Here is a 17,341-nt window from a genome sequence, read left to right on the forward strand (position 1 = left end):
TATCAACGTTTCAAAGAAACTTATATTCTCCTTCGCCAGGACAAATTGTTGATTTTCTCAGAGTGCCGTCTCTGTACCTGTTGTCTATTTGGATGTATGAATCGGGCACCTGTTTGCTGTATTGAGTGCTGGGTAAGTCACTGCTGTTCATTTATTTATTTATTTTTATATATATATATATATAGCGTGAAGGGATGACGGCGGCACTCAATCAGACTTTGTAGCTGAAGTATAATCTTTTATTATGCCAACATGTTTCGGGGGTAGAACCCCGTCCTCAGGGCCAGACAAGCATCACAATGCCACAAAACATACATTTATAGACAAACAGACTGACATTAACATTAACCCTACTCACCTGCTCCACGGCGCGACCGCCCGCCAGTCCGTCCGACCATGCTTCCGCATTGGCGTCCCATGACGTCAACGGTGCGCCGCGTCGCAGGGGAGTTCCCATAGCAACCAGCCAACGCTGGACGGGAACTGAAAAAAACATGCATAACAACAGTTAAAATATGGATCAGTTAAAAACAGCTTCCCCACTGGTCAGTCATTAAGGAATAGGCTGCACGACTATGTTGTTAAATGACAACAATAACAAGTTGGTTCATTAACGGCCCCGGGTACCTAGGTATATGCTAGAAATAACATACTGCATTCTATTAAATAACAAAAGCAAAAATAGTAACAATCCCAATACGATTATGATCCCCCTAGGAGATAACTCAGTCACTATCTATTAACAAAGGTGATTATAGAGAATCAAACTGTCTATAGAAAACATTGGATACCCAAGTTTTCATTTAATCCTTTGGGGGATATTGTCCCTAATTTGAAAATCCACCTGGATTCTTTCTGGAGCAATAACTTGTCCCGATTACCGCCCCGTAATGATGTTGGGACATGGTCTATTAGTATGGCCCTAATGCTAGCCACATTATGGCCTGCACTAAGGCAATGGCGCGCAAAGGGCTGTTCACTAGAGCCTTTTTCCAGGGCTTTCTTGATGGCACTACGGTGTAGTGCCATCCTTTCCCTGAACTGGCGTATGGTCTTGCCCACATAGGCAAGACCACAGGGGCAGGACAACATATATACAACATGTGTGGTGGTGCAGGTTAGACGGTGTAAGATCTTGATTTTCTTACCCGTATGGGGATGGCTAAAGGTGGTCCCCGTAATCAAAGTGTTACAGGTGACACACCCTAAACACCTGAAACATCCATTTTTGGTACGCAAAAAGTGTGATTCCCGACTCTTTGTGAGGTTAGTTATATCAAGTTTGATCACATAATCACCAATGTTGCGTCCCCGAGTATGGCTCGGTAAGAGAGTGGTATCAGACAGTGAGGATAATGCCTGATCTGACTGAACAATAGGCCATAACTGTTTGGCTCTTTTTACCATCCTGTCTGACCCTGTAGTGTATTTATTAACCCAGGGAAGTTTGTTGGTTCCCAACCTGGCTATCCTGCTGTTCCGGCCCGTGCCTAATGTCTGTTCTCTTGTCATATTTAATACCTTTCGTTTAGTTTGTTCTAATTCCCTCATGGGGTACCCTCTCTCAGCAAATTTTAATAACATCTGATCCATGGCTTTGTTAGCCTCCTCAGGGTCTGATGTAATACGGCGTACCCTAAGGAATTGTGAGTATGGTAAACCTTTACGCAATGGGATAGGATGGAAACTTTGATGGTTTAGTAAAGTGTTTCTATCCGTTGTCTTAATGTGAATGGATGTGGCCAAGACTCCATCTTTAATGGTAATAGTGACGTCTAGGTAGTTAACTGTGACGTCATCAATGGCATAAGTGAACTGCACTTCATGTCGTGTAGAGTTGTGGTTATCCCATAAGGCCGCCAACTGTTCTCTTGGACCACCCCACAGGACCAGCAGGTCATCTATAAATCGTCTGTAGTATACAACATGTTGTGTAACCTGGGGATTCAAATAAAACATCCGGGTTTCAACCAGATGCATAAATGCATTTGCGTACGACGGGGCCACCGCTGACCCCATCGCACACCCGGACAGTTGTAACCCAAAAACCCCATTAAACACAAAATAATTGCGTTTCAACACCCTATCTAAGAGGGTCATGAAGAATGTGACCTCAGGTCCCTGATAACTGGGATTATTATCAATGAGCACCCTAACCGCCTCCATACCTGCATCATGGGGGATGCAGGTATAAAGACTGGTGACATCCGCACTGCACAATTGTAACCCCTCAGGTAATGGGCCCAATGCTTGTAATTGCAATAACAGTGACGTCGTGTCCTTAAGGTATGACGGCAAGGACTGGATACAGGGATTGAGAAAGGAATCCAAATATATGGAAATGGGATGGTATAAGGATCCCCTAGCCGACACTATCGGGCGGCCCGGAGGGTCAACCATAGACTTATGGACCTTAGGTACCGTATAAAACAACGGAACTCTGGGATAATCAGTGGTAAGTGCCTGAGTGACCTCTGTTGGTATAATGCCTTGCTGATGCGCATTTTTGAGTATTTGATCTAACTCAATCTTATACTCTTTAGTAGGGTCTTTAACTAGCCGTTTGTAGGTTTCTACACTGCCCAACTGTCTCTGACACTCCTTAATATAGTCATCCAAGTCTTGGATAACTATAGACCCCCCCTTGTCCGCCTTGCGGATCACTATATCAGTCCGTTGTGACAGATCTTTAAGTGTTTGCATTTCTTGTTTGGACATATTCGGATGGAGTGATCTGGTATCTTCCAAGGTGCTTTCCCTTTCCATCATTCTTGTGAATGTGCGGATAGAGGGATTTAAACTAGGGGGGTCAAACTGGGAACCAGGTAAAATTTTCCGTAATTGGGCAGGAATGGCTGAATCAGGTCGATCTTGCGTCTGGTTGTTGAAATATTCCTTTCTTTTTAACGTCCTATTCAATCGGTAAAGTTCCACCTTATTTTCTAAAGGATCAGGATAAGTAGTCGGAACATAGGACAGTCCCTTTGCCAATATCCGGTATTCAAGGTCCGAAAGATGGGTAGAGGATAAGTTAAATACCAGGTCCTTTAGTGACGAGGAGGCTTGCGAACGTTGGATCCTCTGGTTTTGACCCGACCTCCGCGTCCTCTGCCGCGACCTGCGGTTGGTGTCTGATTGGATCGGGTCTGTGTGCCCTGCGGTTGCTGGCCTAAAGGGAGCGGGCCTTCTTGTGTGGAGGTGTGACCAGTGGCATATTCAGAGTCGCTCGCCGATGTGCTCGCCCCCTGTTGTAGTTCTCTGCGTCGACGAGTTTGTTGTCTGCGATTAGGGTATCGCTGCTCCTGAGATGGGCGTACACTGCCCAACCACGGGTATACTTGCCGCTGTTCGTAATCTCTTTGGACCGTCTTTAATTTATCTTTTTTGAATCTGATCAATTCTTGGCGGTAGGTGTCCATCTGGCTCGTGAGTTTCGCCATCCAATCAGTCTGGCTGTCTGTGGTAAGTTTCAATTTGTGTTCAACTTCAAACGTTGATATTTGTTCCTTAATGGCATTAAGCTCCCTCGTGGACTCCTCTACCACTAATAACATAAGGTCCATGGAACACTTATTTAATACCGCTACCCACCTGCGGCAGAAAGAGGTGTTGTATCTACCTATGGTGGGCGAATTGCGGATCCTGAACCCTCGTGGTATCAGATTACTCCTGTAATAATCTGATAGGGTAATGGCATGGTACGTAAAATCGCACTCTCTTTGTCTCATTCTGAGCAACTTATTGTACAGCTCTTCTTTAGTATTAACCACAGGTTCATCCTCCAATCTCCTTTCCACCAATATGGCCTTAGCCTCCGCATCAGAAAAGCTCAGGCGTTCCCGAGCATCCCTGTGTATGAGTTCCAACGCGGCCTCCAAGTCAGCATTTAGAACTGCCATAATCACAATGCTCAATTTCCGTATCTACTGGTGTAGCACAGTCCCGTAATGACCAAACTCAGGGGGTGCCTGATAAAATCAAATTACAGCTGAAGAAAGGGCTGTAGGTAATGTCCTGGTCCTGCTTATGATCAAGCAGGACCAGGACATTACCTACAGCCCTTTCTTCAGCTGTAATTTGATTTTATCAGGCACCCCCTGAGTTTGGTCATTACGGGACTGTGCTACACCAGTAGATACGGAAATTGAGCATTGTGATTATGGCAGTTCTAAATGCTGACTTGGAGGCCGCGTTGGAACTCATACACAGGGATGCTCGGGAACGCCTGAGCTTTTCTGATGCGGAGGCTAAGGCCATATTGGTGGAAAGGAGATTGGAGGATGAACCTGTGGTTAATACTAAAGAAGAGCTGTACAATAAGTTGCTCAGAATGAGACAAAGAGAGTGCGATTTTACGTACCATGCCATTACCCTATCAGATTATTACAGGAGTAATCTGATACCACGAGGGTTCAGGATCCGCAATTCGCCCACCATAGGTAGATACAACACCTCTTTCTGCCGCAGGTGGGTAGCGGTATTAAATAAGTGTTCCATGGACCTTATGTTATTAGTGGTAGAGGAGTCCACGAGGGAGCTTAATGCCATTAAGGAACAAATATCAACGTTTGAAGTTGAACACAAATTGAAACTTACCACAGACAGCCAGACTGATTGGATGGCGAAACTCACGAGCCAGATGGACACCTACCGCCAAGAATTGATCAGATTCAAAAAAGATAAATTAAAGACGGTCCAAAGAGATTACGAACAGCGGCAAGTATACCCGTGGTTGGGCAGTGTACGCCCATCTCAGGAGCAGCGATACCCTAATCGCAGACAACAAACTCGTCGACGCAGAGAACTACAACAGGGGGCGAGCACATCGGCGAGCGACTCTGAATATGCCACTGGTCACACCTCCACACAAGAAGGCCCGCTCCCTTTAGGCCAGCAACCGCAGGGCACACAGACCCGATCCAATCAGACACCAACCGCAGGTCGCGGCAGAGGACGCGGAGGTCGGGTCAAAACCAGAGGATCCAACGTTCGCAAGCCTCCTCGTCACTAAAGGACCTGGTATTTAACTTATCCTCTACCCATCTTTCGGACCTTGAATACCGGATATTGGCAAAGGGACTGTCCTATGTTCCGACTACTTATCCTGATCCTTTAGAAAATAAGGTGGAACTTTACCGATTGAATAGGACGTTAAAAAGAAAGGAATATTTCAACAACCAGACGCAAGATCGACCTGATTCAGCCATTCCTGCCCAATTACGGAAAATTTTACCTGGTTCCCAGTTTGACCCCCCTAGTTTAAATCCCTCTATCCGCACATTCACAAGAATGATGGAAAGGGAAAGCACCTTGGAAGATACCAGATCACTCCATCCGAATATGTCCAAACAAGAAATGCAAACACTTAAAGATCTGTCACAACGGACTGATATAGTGATCCGCAAGGCGGACAAGGGGGGGTCTATAGTTATCCAAGACTTGGATGACTATATTAAGGAGTGTCAGAGACAGTTGGGCAGTGTAGAAACCTACAAACGGCTAGTTAAAGACCCTACTAAAGAGTATAAGATTGAGTTAGATCAAATACTCAAAAATGCGCATCAGCAAGGCATTATACCAACAGAGGTCACTCAGGCACTTACCACTGATTATCCCAGAGTTCCGTTGTTTTATACGGTACCTAAGGTCCATAAGTCTATGGTTGACCCTCCGGGCCGCCCGATAGTGTCGGCTAGGGGATCCTTATACCATCCCATTTCCATATATTTGGATTCCTTTCTCAATCCCTGTATCCAGTCCTTGCCGTCATACCTTAAGGACACGACGTCACTGTTATTGCAATTACAAGCATTGGGCCCATTACCTGAGGGGTTACAATTGTGCAGTGCGGATGTCACCAGTCTTTATACCTGCATCCCCCATGATGCAGGTATGGAGGCGGTTAGGGTGCTCATTGATAATAATCCCAGTTATCAGGGACCTGAGGTCACATTCTTCATGACCCTCTTAGATAGGGTGTTGAAACGCAATTATTTTGTGTTTAATGGGGTTTTTGGGTTACAACTGTCCGGGTGTGCGATGGGGTCAGCGGTGGCCCCGTCGTACGCAAATGCATTTATGCATCTGGTTGAAACCCGGATGTTTTATTTGAATCCCCAGGTTACACAACATGTTGTATACTACAGACGATTTATAGATGACCTGCTGGTCCTGTGGGGTGGTCCAAGAGAACAGTTGGCGGCCTTATGGGATAACCACAACTCTACACGACATGAAGTGCAGTTCACTTATGCCATTGATGACGTCACAGTTAACTACCTAGACGTCACTATTACCATTAAAGATGGAGTCTTGGCCACATCCATTCACATTAAGACAACGGATAGAAACACTTTACTAAACCATCAAAGTTTCCATCCTATCCCATTGCGTAAAGGTTTACCATACTCACAATTCCTTAGGGTACGCCGTATTACATCAGACCCTGAGGAGGCTAACAAAGCCATGGATCAGATGTTATTAAAATTTGCTGAGAGAGGGTACCCCATGAGGGAATTAGAACAAACTAAACGAAAGGTATTAAATATGACAAGAGAACAGACATTAGGCACGGGCCGGAACAGCAGGATAGCCAGGTTGGGAACCAACAAACTTCCCTGGGTTAATAAATACACTACAGGGTCAGACAGGATGGTAAAAAGAGCCAAACAGTTATGGCCTATTGTTCAGTCAGATCAGGCATTATCCTCACTGTCTGATACCACTCTCTTACCGAGCCATACTCGGGGACGCAACATTGGTGATTATGTGATCAAACTTGATATAACTAACCTCACAAAGAGTCGGGAATCACACTTTTTGCGTACCAAAAATGGATGTTTCAGGTGTTTAGGGTGTGTCACCTGTAACACTTTGATTACGGGGACCACCTTTAGCCATCCCCATACGGGTAAGAAAATCAAGATCTTACACCGTCTAACCTGCACCACCACACATGTTGTATATATGTTGTCCTGCCCCTGTGGTCTTGCCTATGTGGGCAAGACCATACGCCAGTTCAGGGAAAGGATGGCACTACACCGTAGTGCCATCAAGAAAGCCCTGGAAAAAGGCTCTAGTGAACAGCCCTTTGCGCGCCATTGCCTTAGTGCAGGCCATAATGTGGCTAGCATTAGGGCCATACTAATAGACCATGTCCCAACATCATTACGGGGCGGTAATCGGGACAAGTTATTGCTCCAGAAAGAATCCAGGTGGATTTTCAAATTAGGGACAATATCCCCCAAAGGATTAAATGAAAACTTGGGTATCCAATGTTTTCTATAGACAGTTTGATTCTCTATAATCACCTTTGTTAATAGATAGTGACTGAGTTATCTCCTAGGGGGATCATAATCGTATTGGGATTGTTACTATTTTTGCTTTTGTTATTTAATAGAATGCAGTATGTTATTTCTAGCATATACCTAGGTACCCGGGGCCGTTAATGAACCAACTTGTTATTGTTGTCATTTAACAACATAGTCGTGCAGCCTATTCCTTAATGACTGACCAGTGGGGAAGCTGTTTTTAACTGATCCATATTTTAACTGTTGTTATGCATGTTTTTTTCAGTTCCCGTCCAGCGTTGGCTGGTTGCTATGGGAACTCCCCTGCGACGCGGCGCACCGTTGACGTCATGGGACGCCAATGCGGAAGCATGGTCGGACGGACTGGCGGGCGGTCGCGCCGTGGAGCAGGTGAGTAGGGTTAATGTTAATGTCAGTCTGTTTGTCTATAAATGTATGTTTTGTGGCATTGTGATGCTTGTCTGGCCCTGAGGACGGGGTTCTACCCCCGAAACATGTTGGCATAATAAAAGATTATACTTCAGCTACAAAGTCTGATTGAGTGCCGCCGTCATCCCTTCACGCTGTATTGTGGAAAGCACATTCCACTAGGAGGGCACCGCAGCAGTTTACATCTATCAATCTGGGGAGTGCCGGGACCATTTGTTCGCTATATATATATATATATATACATACACATACACATACACATACACATACACACACACACACTCACACTCCACTTGCCTCTGCTCCCTCGGTCCCCTTTGCCGTGAAAGGGGGTGGGAAGAGACTTCAAGCTGCCCGCACCGCTGCCTGTCATACGGTCTGTGACAGACGCAGCAGCAGTAGCATCAGTAGGGATGCAGTGCAGGGAGAGCGCCTCTGTAGCCTGGCACCTCCCTGCTCTGCATACCTTTGCTGAGCGGGTAGCACGGGCTCTGCCTGTACGCCTCCGCTGTTGTGATGAGCAGCAGCGTAAACTGCAGGTGAATTTTTCTGTTACTTATAATTTCTACTTCTGCTTATCTGAATAGTAAATGTGTGCTAGGAAGATAATGTTTCTTATACAGGACAAAGAAAATCATGTCATAATGGGTAGCATGTCATCTGATTATTTTTGTAAAAGTGTAATATCTAAAAGGGCAGAGGTAGTAAAAACAGAATTTCTCTAACGTCCTAGTGGATACTGGGACTGTACTTTAGAACCATGGGGTATAGATCGGGTCCACTGGAGCCTGGCACTTTAAGAAAATATTAGTGTGTGTGCTGGCTCCTGTATGCTATACCCCTCCTAGCAGACTCGGTTTAGAAAAATGTGTCCAGGGAGCCGGGTGCATTCCTCTGGAGCTCCAGAGAGTTTTTTTCGTAAATTTTATTTCGTTTATTTTCAGGTAGTTTACTGGTTGGCAACCAGTCTACCTGCGTCGTGGGACTTGGGGGGCAAGCCGAACCAACCTCCCTAGGGTTAATGGTTCGTAATCCCTGCTGACAGGACATTAAGCTCCTGAGGCGCTGTTTCACATACCACACTGTGTGCACACGGCGGCAGCACGCTGCCGCCACCACCTAACAGATGCTGAAGTAGACGCAGGTGCAGTGAGTGATCACACCGGGGTCCCCGATGACATGTGGCAACATTAAGGGCGCGGCGGTGACGGCAGAGCCGGCCCTAACCAATATGATGCCCTAGGCAAGATTTTGGCTGGTGCCCCCTAGCACCGCCGCTAGTTCTGCAGGAGATGCCTGGCATGAGTCAGCTGGCAGCTCTGCTAACGCCGGGCGCCTTTTGTTTATGAAAATGCATCATATTATTTGCATACTATGTGTCTAGGATGCACAAGCAGCTTCTGCTGATTAAAATGATATGCAGCATGCCTATATTCTGTGTGAGACTGCGGCTGTATCTGCGATTTCCAGGAATACACTGTAACGTAGCATTTCGTATGCAGTAACACACAGAATATAGGCATGCCACATATCATTTTAATCAGCAGAAGCTGCTGGTGCCCCTAAGCATACCAAATGCCCTAGGCATTTGCCTAGTTTGCCTATACCTAAGGCCGGCTCTGGGTGACGGGCTGTGAGCAACGGTGCCCGCCGCAGACCCCACACAAGCACTGACAAAGGGGGTTATTAAACTTCCTTTTACACTGTAAGGGGGTTATTAAACTTCCTTTTATATATACATAAAGCCAGTATAATTTAGTAAGGGGCCGCGCACCATGGAAGGGGAGGGGCTTCCCGGAGAGCGGGACCAGAGGCTGAAAGGCGACAGTTCCTGCTGCTGCTGACTGAAAGGCTGCATGTTGGAGCTGCTCCTCCACAGACCCTGCTGAACAACCAATAGTACTGGTACCTGGGGGTTTTATAGGAAGGGGGGAGCATATCAGCGGTGGTGACACTGCTGTAGTACAAAATTGATTTATATTGAATATACCGAGCGGAGTGCCGCTTTGCCTGGGCATTGTGTGCTGATCCCAGTCCTCTGTGTCACTCCATTCGGACTGTCTGGGGTTGCTGTGAAGTTTCACTATCTGTGTTGTCACTACACTGTGTTTATTCACATAACTGTGTGTGTTTCTACATTAGAATGTCTGGGAAAGAGACTGTGTGTCCCTCATGTAACACTAAGTTTACTCCTTCCCCAGAACTTGCATAAACGTGCACTCCAGTCTGACTGATACTGATTTACCAGAGCTGGATGAGGGGGAGGTTGATATGGTAGAGGGCAATTCTCTGTCCCCGGGTGTTGAGGCCCTGATTTATGCTATTACAGAGGTCCTCAACATACTGGATAAGGAGGTAGAACTAGAAGAGGAATTGTATTTTAATATAAAACCAAAATCCTCTGCCACTTTTCCTATATCAAAAGAGTTAAACTCCCTTTCCAGGGAGGCATGGGTCAGTCCTGACAAGTAATTCCAAATTTTTCAGCTGTTATTGAATTATTTTCCTTTCCCTCCTTAGGATAGGAAATTATGGGAAACTCCCACCGTCAGTGGATACTTCATTGTCCAGGCTGTCACGTAAACTTGTACTGTTTGTACCTGAGGCTATCTCTCTCAAAGACCCAGCTGACAACAAGATTGAGACTACACTCAAATCAGTATATACTGCAGTGGGCGTAGTACAAATGCCCACTATTGCATGCGGCTGAATTTCAAGGGCCATGGTAAAATGGTCTGACAATATAATAAGTGGGTTTGACACTCTCCCTCAGGAGGAGGTCTTTACATTGCTGCATCATATCCATGATGCTGCAAACTTTGAGTGAGGCTATTAAAGAATTGTGTCTCATTAATGGCTGTACCACGGCTATGGCGGTCTCGGCCTGCAGGGCTCTGTGTCTGCGACAATGGTCAGCGGATGCTGATTCCAAGAAAGGCGTGGAGAATCTTCCTTTTACAGACAAGGCCTTATTTGGGGAAGCACTGAACAAGTGGATTTCTCAAGCGACAGCTGGAAAGTCTACCTATCTACCATCTGATGTGCCTCCTGCTAGACGTCCCTATCCTGGGCCTTCTCTGCAGTCCTTTTGGGTGGCCAGATTTAGCGGCAGAGCTAGTTCCGTAAACCAGCGGCTGCTGGATCTCTGGACCAGACCTCCAGATCCTCATCCACGAAGCACTCCGCCTGACGGTTGGCCCCAACAGCAGGGAGACTTTAAGGTAGGTTCTCGCCTTCAACACTTCGCTCATGTGTGGTCACAGTCCTGCCAGGATCCTTAAGTGAGAGACCTCATATCCCAAGGATACCGCTTGAAATTTCGAGCACTGTCTCCTCCCAGATTCACCCATAGCAAGGGTTACCGTGCAAGACGCCATTCAAAAACCACTACCAATGGGGGTTGTGGTCCCAGTCCCAGGGGGTTTTGCTCCAGTCTTTTTGTTGTACCGAAAACGGACGGTTCGGTACAGTCCATCTTGAACCTAAAATCTCTGAACCCGTATCTACGCGTGTTAAATATATATGGAATCCCTGAGAGCGGTGGTCTTTGGGCTGGAGGAGGCGGAGTTTCTAGTATCCCTGGATGTCAAGGATGCTTACCTATATGTCCCCATGTGGCCTCCTCATCAGGTATTCACAAAAGTTATGGCGGAGCTGATGCTGCAATTGCGCAGATGGGAGTCAACATAGTCCCCTATTTGAACGATCTCCTGATAAAGGCAGTCTCCAAGGAACGTCTGCTACACAGCATAGACTTGACTACTCGTCTGCTAATGGACCACGGGTGGATCCTAAATTTCCAGAAGTCTCACCTGGACCCGTCACAAAGAATCCAGTTCCTGGGCATGATACTAGTCACGGTAGCTCAGAAGGTATTCCTCCCCATGGACTAGGCTTTGACAATCCAGTTTATGGTCCGCTTGGTGCTCAGACCTTGCAAGATCTCAATTCATCTTTGCATTCACCTACTGGGCAAGATGGTGGCATCCTACGAGGCAATCCAGTATGGCAGGTTCTATGCCCGCCCGTTCCAGCTGGATCTGCTGGACAAGTGGTCAGGGTCTCACCTGCACATGCACCAGAGTATAGCTCTTTCGCCAAAAGCACGAGTCTCCCTGTTATGGTGGCTACAAGTCTATCACCTTGTGGAGGGTCGGTGGAGGGTCGGAGTTTCAGTACCCAATCTTGGACTCTACTGACAATGGGTGCCAGCCTCCAAGGTTGGGGGGCCATGACCCAGGGGGCTCAGTTCCAGGGAAAGTGGACGTGTCAGGAATCTGCACTCCCGATAAATGTTCTGGAACTCAGGGCTCTTCTGCAGGGCTCCTATCTTCTCCGAAATCAGGCCCTTCAGGTACAGTCGGATAACACCATGGCGGTGGCGTACATAAACTGGCAGGGAGGAACAAAAAGCAGGGCCGCAATGTGAGAGGTGTCATGGATACTCCTCTGGGCGGAAGCCAACGCAAGGGCCATCTCAGCCATATTCATTCCAGGCCTGGACAATTGGGATCTCAATATGATCTTAAACTTTCTCCAGTCGGACTGGTTTGAACCCTTGCGCAGGGTGGACCTGAAATATCTTACTTGGAAGACTGTCATGTTGCTGGCTCTAGTTTCTGCTAGGTGGGTATCTGAATTGGGGGCCTTATCTTGTAAGAGCCTGTATTTGATATTTCATGAGGATAGGGTGGAGCTCGGGACTCGCCCGCAGTTTTTGCAGAAGGTGGTTTCGGCCTTTCACATTAATTAGCCGATTGTGGTTCCGAAAATGTCGGATACGGCAGTTGCTCCAAAGTCCTTGGATGTTGTGAGGGCTTTGAGGACTTACGTCAGGAGGACAGCCTGTCACAGGAAGTCTATCTCGCTATTTGAACTTTATGACGCTTCCAAAATTGTATATCCTGCCTCTAAGCAGTACATTGCTCGTTGGCTTAGATTGACCATTCAACAAGCCTATTCTTCAGCAGCACTGGCGCTGCCGAGTTCTGTCCAGGCCCACTCCACAAGATCGGTGGGTTCTTCCTGGGTGGCTGCCGGGGTGTCTCGGCCCTACAGTTGTGCCGTGCAGCTACCCGGTCAGGGTCGAACACATTTGTTAAGTTCTATAGGTACGACACCTTGGCCAGTGATAACCTTCAGTTTGGTCAGGCGGTTTTGCAGGTGTCTCCGCACTCTCCCACCCGTTCTGGGAACTTTGGGACTTCCCCATGGTACTAAAGTACATTCCCACTATCCACTTGGGGGCCAATTCAGACCTGATCGGTGCTGTGACAGGCAGAGGCGATCGCTGGGCGGGAGAGGGCGGGCCGGCGGCGCTTAGCGGTTCGAGCAAAGCAGGCGTGCCCAGACCGCTGGGCGGTCCGCTGCTGCGTGTCGTCACACGCAGCCGCTGCGACCCAGGCAGTGATGAGTAGCTCTCTGCCAGCGTGCAGGAGCTGCGCTGGCTGGGAGCTACTCCTAAAGTACAAAAGCATCGCCGCTGTGCATGGACTGACATGCGGGGCGGGCTAGCACTGTGCTGGGCGTCCCCCCGCATGTCAAGATCAGGTCTGTATTAGCCCTAGGACGTTAGAGAAAATAGGAATTTAATACCTGCTGGTAATTACTTTTCTCGTAGTCCGTAGTGGATACTGGGCGCCCACCTCAGTGCTTCATGTTCCTGGTTGTAAGTGTTCTTGGCTAGGTCTGCTGTTGCTGTCCCTGTTCCATGTTTGGTTAGCGTTGCCATCCTTGTTATAGTTAGCATGGCTATCCTCTGTTCTGCTTAGCGCTGCTATCTTTTGTTACTGTTGTGTGTTGGTTCGTTACATCACCGCTATCTTGTTGTATATTCCTTCTCTCATGGTATGTCCGTCTCCTCGGGCACAGTTTTCCTAGACTGAGTCTGCTACGAGGGGCATAGAGGGGAGGAACCAGCACACAAACTGTTTTCTTAAAGTGCCAGTGGACCCAATCTATACCTCATGGTACTAAAGTACATTCCCAGTATCCACTACGGACTACGAGAAAAGGAATTACCGGTAGGTATTAAATTCCTATTTTTTTCTTGCATTCTTGGTAAAAGAACTGTTCATTCATAGATGAATTCACGGAGTGTGGATTTGGCATGGACTTTCACAGAAATTTGCAGTCAAGCAGCAGCAAAAGAAAACTAACTGTGCACCCTTCTTCTTTACAGTTTAGTTCCACTTTAAGTTCTATATTATATATATATCGTTTACCAACAAGTTTTCTTATTTGTATCTTTGTGTGGCACAGATGCTGACTCCATCCTAGAGGAGGCGGAGTTCAACTGGGAGGAATATTTAGAGGAGACGGGAAGTACAACAGCTCCTCACAGCTTCTTCAAACATGTGAGTCTGTTACTGAAAATAAACCTTGCAATGTCATTGTGCTTTGTGTTCCACTTAATCCAGTTATCCATCATAAAATCAAGAAATGTACAAACATTTGTGTCCTTTTAAGATTGAAATCTTTATAAAAGTAAAGGAAATATTCAGACAAACATGAAGATTTGCAGTGATATTCCCATATATTACACCATTGTCTTGTTTTCATATTAATATGAACATCCTTTAATGCAGTGGTTCCTAAATTGTGTGCCACACTTGCAGGGGCACCTTGAGTTGGTGGTCCACTACTAAATAAACAGATTTTTGGTCAGTCGAATAGGCAAAATCAGAGTAGGTGGCTGCCAGTCATAAAATACAGGTACAGTATGTGGACAAAGAGAAGCACAACCATGCCCTTCACCACATAGCCGAACCGAAGGATGACCTATGACCTATGGCTTGTATGGCTAATATACTAATAATCATACCTTCTGGCACATGCGGAAATGAGCTATGAAAAAGGTTGCTTGGTGACATGACTTGCATCGTCAAGTGGGCAGAGCAAAGTATCTCATTGTCATTCCCCTGCAGACTCAGTTCACTGAGGTGGGCAGGGCTTGAGTATGCATTTTGTACCATCACAGCGTATTCTAGGTCCAGCTTGTAGACGGGTTCACTCCTTTCAGGGATGGAAGAATTAAATGCACTCCTGCTAGGTTGGGATGTCTCCCTGACTTTCCAAAAGAATATTTCAGATGGAGGAAACTCATGCCAAGGTAGCTTAAATTTGCAGGACCAAAAGAGTGCAGCGTGGAATACAGGAACTGATCAACAGCAGTTCCAATGAAAGCGTAGGATGTTGGGGGTGGTGCTCTGGAGTTTCCTATGTCTGTGTTTTTCAGTTCTTGATTATTAATACTGGGACATGTGAAGAGAGAGAAAATATAGTGCACATTATGTATATTGCTTACATTTCAGGGGGAGTATCGGTTAAACTCACCTTTCAGCTGTTGCACTGTCACTTTGGGCAATCCTGCACTGTTTGCCATGCTTCAGTAATGATGAGTTGAAGGGACCTTGATGAAGAGCCACTACAAACTTCCAGTGCTCAGGAAAGGGTTGGAAGACAAACAGTATTATGTTTTACCCTTATAACATTAATAAATCTTCTTTAGGCACTTTGTAGAAGGTACTCCCCTTTTTTTTTATAATTTAATGAGCGTTGAAAATTTATTTTTACCCCTGATGTTAGTCTTGGTGTTCACTGGACGCCAATTTGTTGACTGCTATGCTAAGGCAATTATTTTTTCAGATACTAAAAATGGCTAGCTATTCAATATATAATATATCTCCAAAAAGAAGAACAGTTTTTCTTCAAAATAACATTTTATTTATGCATACCTTTTATATTAAGTTACCGTTCCATTTCCATGTCTGTCTTAAGCATTCCATAGCTACAAAATAATCAATTAAAAATAATATAAGTAGAAGTACATTTTTTTTTAACAAAACAAAAATTCTAATGGTGAACCAATTAGTTGAGCAGGAAAGAAGTGGATGGAGGTATCGAACTAAAGTCGTGTAGGTTTCCTCAGAAGTCAACTACGCGTTTCATGGACATTTGGCCACTTCCTCATGCTGTCAGATTTTTTTTTTATTTTGCTGCCATGCAATTTGGGCATTGTTGACTCAGAAATGGAATTGTAATATAATATATACATACAGATGTAGCCATGCTCATCTTTGCTGCGACCGAACATGCCGCATTGCAGTAAGATGAGCATGGCTACATCTGTAATTAACTTATTTTCTTTAAAAAAAATAAGACTTCTCCTTTTATGAAATCTATTGTTTTAAAATTTGTATAGTTAGCAAATGTTGTATTTGAGGAAATATTTGTCTTAGTACAATAAGAACCTCATCAACAAATTGGCATCCAGTGAATACCACCGACAGGCATCTGGAGGATAATTCAGTTGTTTTTTTAGTGCCTGAAGTAATTGGCTAAACCTGACTAAAATACTGTCCGCAGCACGAAAAGTCTCGTTTGGGCATCCAAATGGGACACTTTTTAGCACATTTCAGCTCGGCATCTCAGGCTGTTCATGCCCTAACGAAGCATACAATTGAATTGCTCTGTTGGGCAGCATCTAGTGGCAGACGCGAGGTAAAATAATTGAATTGCTCTATTGCACAGGTTCTCAAACTCGGTCCTCAGGACCCCACACAGTGCATGTTTTGCAGGTCTTCTCACAGATCACCAGTGAACTTATTAGCTCCACCTGTGGACCTTTTAAAATGTGTCAGTGAGTAATTAATACACCTGTGCACTTGCTGAGTTACCTGCAAAACATGCACTGTGTGGGGTCCTGAGGACCGAGTTTGAGAACCACTGCTCTATTGAAATATAATGAAAGGAGAGTTCCTTGTACAGAGTACCTAGAGAGAACTGGTGCATGTTAAACACAATGTTTATCTTTTAACCTTTTTCTGAAGACTGGAGGTTCATAATGGCTCATCCTGAAAGTCCCTTCATATCATTATCAACGTTGGGCAACAGGGTATGAATGTCCAAAGCACTATTCCAACGGCTAGAGGGTGAGTATAACTGATTTACATACCTACTGAGAAAATGACACAATACACATAGGGGGAGATTCAAATGTCTGAAAAGTCGGTTGGGAGTCTATTTTTTCCCGTCTATTAGATAGGAAAAAATAGACTCCCAACTGACTTTTCAAACATTTGAATCTCCCCCATAGTTTGCAATATATGATAATGTTTCTCTTTTCTCTTAACATGCCCCAGGACTAATAATCCCAGAATCATAGGCATCTATAACTAGTTATGTTTTGATACATACTCAGTTCTGTGGTCTATGATTCTAAATTCAACTGTACTCTAAAATAAATCTGCTCCTGCTTTAGCCTTGTCTTTATTCATCTGGACAGGTTGATACCTCCATGCAGACTGGCTTGTCCCCAGGAATGAAACTAGAGGTCCCTCTCTCAACAGACTCTCAGTCTTACTGGATTGCTAGTATCATCACCACTTGTGGGAAATTGCTGCTTCTGCGGTATGATGGCTGTGGGGAAGACCGGTCTGCCGACTTCTGGTGTGATATTGTGACTTCTGACCTCCATTCCGTTGGCTGGGCCAAGCAGAACAAAAAGACCCTTAGACCTCCAGACAGTAAGATACAGAATTCTTTGCTGTGATTGGTTGCTGATTTGTTAGTTCTCTCAGACCCGAAACTATTTTAAGATA

At 45.6% G+C, this 17,341-nt stretch overlaps 1 protein-coding gene across 5 annotated transcripts in view; it reads left to right on the forward strand.

Annotated features, from left to right (window-relative positions):
* SFMBT1 (Scm like with four mbt domains 1) overlaps positions 1-17,341 on the forward strand; it is a 355,522-nt gene that overhangs the window by 235,222 nt on the left and 102,959 nt on the right. For all 5 annotated transcript variants that reach the window (XM_063940693.1, XM_063940695.1, XM_063940694.1 and 2 more), the window contains exons 3-4: positions 14,001-14,095; positions 17,026-17,266. In XM_063940693.1, the coding sequence (XP_063796763.1) occupies positions 14,001-14,095; positions 17,026-17,266 (336 nt within the window). The remainder of the gene's footprint in view (positions 1-14,000; positions 14,096-17,025; positions 17,267-17,341) is intronic.

This window comes from Pseudophryne corroboree, chromosome 9 (assembly GCF_028390025.1).
Source record: "Pseudophryne corroboree isolate aPseCor3 chromosome 9, aPseCor3.hap2, whole genome shotgun sequence".
Lineage (NCBI taxonomy): Eukaryota > Metazoa > Chordata > Amphibia > Anura > Myobatrachidae > Pseudophryne > Pseudophryne corroboree.